The following is a 5,059-nucleotide window of genomic DNA, read 5'->3' on the forward strand; positions in this document are numbered from 1 at the left end:
CCTACGTCACCCGCCTTTACGTCATCGGCCGGCGACGCCGCCCCGCCCCCGCCTCAGAAGGGAGCGGCCCCCGGGGGCTCGGTCCGCTCCAGCGGGTCCCGGTGGTACCGGCCATGGGAGTAGCGGTGCCTCGTCCTACCAAGCCGATCGGGGCGGGGGGGGGTACGGAGCCTTACCTTGGCCGTACCCCAACCTCGGACCGCGACCCCCGCTGCCCGGAGTCCCCTCCGGGACGGATCGCGGGTGTCCGGTGTCTCCGTCCCCCGCCCCCGGTGACCCGGGACTGCCCCGGGCTGCGCCGGACGCAAGCGGACTACAAGTCCCGGCGTGCTCCGCGGCCGGCGCGGTGACGTCAGACGCCGCGCTCTCTTTAGGCCGCTCGTACCCGGATGTAGGTCCCTTTCCCTCCCCGGAAGGTAAGAATGGCGGAGCGGCGGTGGACAGGGCCGGGGCCTGGCGGGCGGTATCCGCCGCCATCTGTCCCTGAGGGGCTGCGCTGGGCTTACGGGTGCGGCCCGGCGCCCTGAGGGGATGGCGATGGAGCCGGGGGGCCGATATGGGGTAGGGGCGGAGTGGGAGGTGAAGCCGCATCCGGCCAGGCCAGGCCGTGCCTGGTTGTGGAGGCCGGACCGGGGCCCGCCGGGGCCTAGTTAAGAGGGGGGAGCCGAACTCGGTGGGGCTGGAGCTGGAGGCCTCTCTGGAGGGCTGAGCGGTGTCCCGGGCGGGCAGGTCTACCCCCGAGGAGTGGCGGGGCCCAGCAGCTCCGGTGGGGCTGGGGAGGAGTACCGAGCTCCGGGCGGCCTCGGTGGTGGCGGCCTCGGCGTGTTGTTTGCGTGTTGCGGGGCGTCCCGCTGAGGAGAGCTCGGGGGGTCCCGGTAGGTTGTAGCCGCTCTGAGTGGTGCGGAGGAGCGGGGTGTGTGTGGATGGATGGGCCGGCAGCGCGCAGGATGGCGTTTGGCTCTGCAGCATCTTGGTCAGCCAGGGCTGCAAGAGGTGGCTGACAACAGTTAGAACGGTGTAAAACAGTCGAGTTTCGATTCTTTTACTGCTTTGTTTCTGCAACTTAAACACTTCTTCTGTAACACCTTTGTAATAGGTCATAATTCCGATTTTATTTGGTTCCACAGATGGCGGGCGAGAAGGCGCCCAGTGAGAAGAAGGCAGCCGGTGAGAAGAAGCCAGCCAAGAAGAAGCCAGCTGAGAAGAAGCTGGCTGCGCAGAAGCCAAGCCAGGGACAAGTAGGTGAGAAGAAGAAGAAGGCCAAGAGGCATCATGCCAGCCGCAACCCCGTCCTGGCCCGAGGAATCGGGAGATATTCCCGCTCAGCCATGTACGCCAGAAAAGCACTGTACAAGCGCAAGTACACTGCTCCGGAAACAAAGGTGGGACAAATAAATGCTCTGTTCAAATAATCCTGTTTTTCACGGTGGCTTTGGTTTAATGTTTCTTACGTTTTCCCTTTTCTTGGCCTACAGATAGAAAAGAAGAAGAAGGAGAAGCCACGCGCGACCATCACCAAGCCAGTTGGTGGAGACAAGAATGGAGGCAGCCGCGTTGTTAAAATCCGCAAAATGGTAAGAAAGAGAAGTGGGACACTCGTACTTTAGGAAGCTCACAATTACTTCTCCACATCTCTGGCTTAGTCTTGTTATACAAAGGAGAAAACCCAATAAATGCAGCCTGTACCCTCCCTGGTGCCAAAGGGCTGAACTCCCGTTTCTGTTTAGTGACACCCCAAACTGCCCTGATCTGGAGGGAGCTCAGCTCCAGGTCCCAGGACATCCAAGTTTTGGCATGGAGACAGTTGGGCAGTGATTCCTGATCTCCTCAGGTGGAGAGAAGGATGTTTGTAATGTCAGGAGGAAGGGTCTACAGCATTGGCTTGGGCATTTGCTAGCCTTAGTTCCTGCGTTTTGAAGAATCCTGAATTCTGCAGGTATCCTCCTATGAAAGGAGGAGTCTAAACTGTAGTGACACTTTCTGTCTCGTGGAACACAGGGTGTACAGTGTTTCGCTTCTCTCTTTCTAGCCCAGATATTATCCCACTGAAGATGTTCCTCGCAAGCTTTTGAGTCACGGCAAGAAGCCCTTCTGCCAGCACAAGAGGCGGCTGCGGGCCTCCATCACTCCCGGGACTGTTCTCATCCTTCTGACTGGTCGCCACAGGGGCAAGGTAACGGGGGGACTTCTTCCTTTCCACTCTCACAGCAGCTTTGCAGTGTTTCTGCCCTGAAAACATTTTGACAGAGCAGAGGTATCTTGAATTTACCAGCTGATGTCACGGGACACAGCTCAGCCACGGAATGCGAATCCATTAATTCTGTCCAGGTGCTTTCTCTTGTCCTCCCTTCAGGGGAAACAGTCTTTAAACTCCTGTTCTTCTACACAGAGCTGGAAGTAAAACAGGCTAGTCCAGTTGCTTAGACAAAATTAAGGGAGTCTTCCTGCAGTGCAGAAAAGTGTAGATTCATGTCAAGCTGACTTTGTGCTGCGGAATGGCAGACCCGCTCAATATTACTTGTGCAATGAGGCCAGAATTTTGTTTTAGATTACCTATTGCAAAGGAAGAATTACATTATCATCATTCTTAATCTAACTATCAAGGTAACACTTGATTGTTACATTAAGCTTTATTCTTCATCTTAATGATGTCTACTGACATCCTTTATTCTCTTGAATTCCTTGACTTCGATGTCACATTACTCAAAAGACTGCGGTTCAGGGGAGGAAATCTTGACCAGAAGATAAAAAAAAAGCAACTGGGGGATGGCTCTGACCACGCGCTGCTGTGGAACCCTTCTGGGGTTTATCTAGTTCTTGCCTTTAACTTGTACAGAGAATTTGGGCGATGAGATGGTTGTCTCACCATCCTGTACAATAGGCAAAGATTAAAAAAAAGTACTGGTTGGCTTTGCTCAGCCTCGAGCGGTGAAGCACGTGGAGAGTTGTGATCTGTCAGAGATGCAGTAACTGGCAAAGCTGTATCTGAGCAGTGTTGGTGGCTTTGGCTCGTGTGGGGATTGCTTCTCAAGTCACACAGTTGTGTCCGTGCCCAGATCCTTTACTGGTGTTTGTCCCAGTGACTGGGTCCCAGTTTGGTTGCAGTATTTCAGGATGCCAGGACCCGAGGACTAATTTCACGTCTCATCTCTTTTCAGCGCGTCGTCTTCTTGAAGCAGCTTGATACTGGCCTCCTGCTTGTTACAGGTAACAAATTTGTCCAGGAATGTGATGATTTTTTTTTTTGTTGGTTTGGAGGGTTTCATGGGTTTGGGGTTGGGTTGTTTTGGGTTTTTTAAAGTTCACATTTGTCTGTGGGTTCAGTAGCACTACAGATCTGCATGTGGATGGTTTGGTGCATCATGTGTTCATGTATCTTAAGTGGAATCCTCTGTGGCTTTCCAGGCAGGTGGAGGGGAGGTAATTAAGCTTCAATACCTGGAAGAGAGCAGGAAGCATTTTGGGGTCTTTTCTAGATGCTGTGGGGAAGGGATTTGTTGACTGTTCAGATTTCAGCTGTAGGCATCTCTGAAGAACCTTAATAATCTTATACACTATAAAAATTCAACTTAAAAGCAGTGGTTGTTGCCAGGGAAGCTAACCTTGTTCTCTCTTCTGTCTTTAGGACCTTTGGCTATCAATCGTGTTCCTCTGCGTAGGGCCCATCAGAAATTTGTTATCGCTACATCTACAAAGGTTGATATCTCTGGAGTGAAGATCCCCAAGCATCTCACTGATGCATACTTTAAGAAGAAGAGGCTGCGTAAGCCCAAGCATCAGGAAGGCGAGATCTTCGACACTGAAAAAGAAGTAAGGAACATGAGTGCTCACTCTTTCTGAATGTCCTTGTTACTTAAAGCCAGGCTGGAAAGGGGGAAATACTATGAAAGAAATGGATAATTGAATTTTAAGTGGGCCTCAATACAATGAGATAATGCCATTAAAATGAATTAATACAGCAGCATTGAGATAAACCCCTTTTAAATTTGGGGGTTCTTTCCTGCTTCTACCTTAGCAGAACAGCAGCAGTGATTATTCCAGTTTTTTGACCGAAAAATACCTTCAGTGTTTTGACTCTGCCAACAGTGTGCTGCTGGCTCTTGTACCTGCAATGTAAGCCCAGCAGTGGCTTTCAGTTCTCTCTGCCACCTCCGGTCTCCTACCACCTTTCCCATATTTATAACAAACGGAGAAAAGATTTCCTGAAAATGCCAGAACTCAGCAGTTGCCCTGAATTTCCTAATCTCTGTAGAAGAGTATGAAGTCACTCTGCAGGGTTTTAACGGGATCCTTTTATACTTTCTAGAAATACGAGATAACGCAGCAGCGCAAGACGGACCAGAAGGCAGTGGATTCCCAGGTCCTCGCACAAATCAAGAAGGTGCCTCAGCTCCGTGGGTACCTGCGTTCTACCTTCTGTCTCTCAAATGGAGTCTATCCTCACAAATTGGTGTTCTAAGTGTTCTGAAAGCACCACATTAAATTTGAAAGGAAAAAAAAGCAAGGATTTCTGGTGTCTTCATTGCAATCCATAATGGGACATGTTGCACAAATCTTGCAATGCGTGTTAGTTAATGCATAGGAAAACTCCTTGTGGTGTGAAATTCTGAAGGGCTGACTAGATGACTAGAGTTTTGAGTGTGTAAGGTTTGGGGTGTTAGGGGTTTTTGTTTTGGGTTTCTGGTGGTTGGGTTTTTAAAACTATTTTGTATGAACAGGAATTGAGCTTTCTTAACCATGAATAAGTTGGAGGAGGGGAAAAAAGCAAAACAACATTATTATCTTTTGGGAATAGCAGATACAAATGCTGGATTTATTCCCCATCAGGACACATTGCAGAATAAGATCCAGCCCAGTGTCTGTGCTGACATATTTCTCTGCACCCTTACTGTGTTGAAACCAGTGTCTTGGTTATATTTTATAAAGAACTAAGTTCTGACAACAAAACACTGCCAGGTAACTCACTGGCGTTTTAAAGCTTGGGTACAGCTTTGTTGAGATGGTTTTTCTGATGAACAGCTTTGATCCATCAATCACCACATAAACCTCAGCAAATGTA

The 5,059-nt window shown here is 50.2% G+C and overlaps 1 protein-coding gene across 1 annotated transcript; it reads left to right on the plus strand.

Annotated features, from left to right (window-relative positions):
- Positions 1–266: 266 nt before the first annotated feature.
- On the plus strand, positions 267–4,500 carry RPL6 (ribosomal protein L6). Its single transcript, XM_014962776.1, has 7 exons — positions 267–416; positions 1,128–1,382; positions 1,476–1,574; positions 2,030–2,173; positions 3,159–3,207; positions 3,626–3,810; positions 4,307–4,500. The coding sequence occupies exons 2-7, from the start codon at positions 1,128–1,130 to the stop codon at positions 4,457–4,459; spliced, it is 885 nt and encodes a 294-aa protein (XP_014818262.1). The 5' UTR covers positions 267–416; the 3' UTR covers positions 4,460–4,500.
- Positions 4,501–5,059: the final 559 nt, after the last annotated feature.

This window comes from Calidris pugnax, unplaced genomic scaffold (assembly GCF_001431845.1).
Source record: "Calidris pugnax isolate Ruff unplaced genomic scaffold, ASM143184v1 scaffold32, whole genome shotgun sequence".
NCBI lineage: Eukaryota > Metazoa > Chordata > Aves > Charadriiformes > Scolopacidae > Calidris > Calidris pugnax.

Bases quoted from the DNA above. Each gene is read 5' to 3' on its own strand.
- RPL6 (XM_014962776.1), top strand. From the start codon at position 1,128: ATGGCGGGCGAGAAGGCGCCCAGTGAGAAGAAGGCAGCCGGTGAGAAG. The intron at 2,174-3,158 runs GTAACGGGGGGA...ATCTCTTTTCAG, and splicing joins CTGGTCGCCACAGGGGCAAG to CGCGTCGTCTTCTTGAAGCA. The intron at 3,208-3,625 runs GTAACAAATTTG...TTCTGTCTTTAG, and splicing joins TGGCCTCCTGCTTGTTACAG to GACCTTTGGCTATCAATCGT.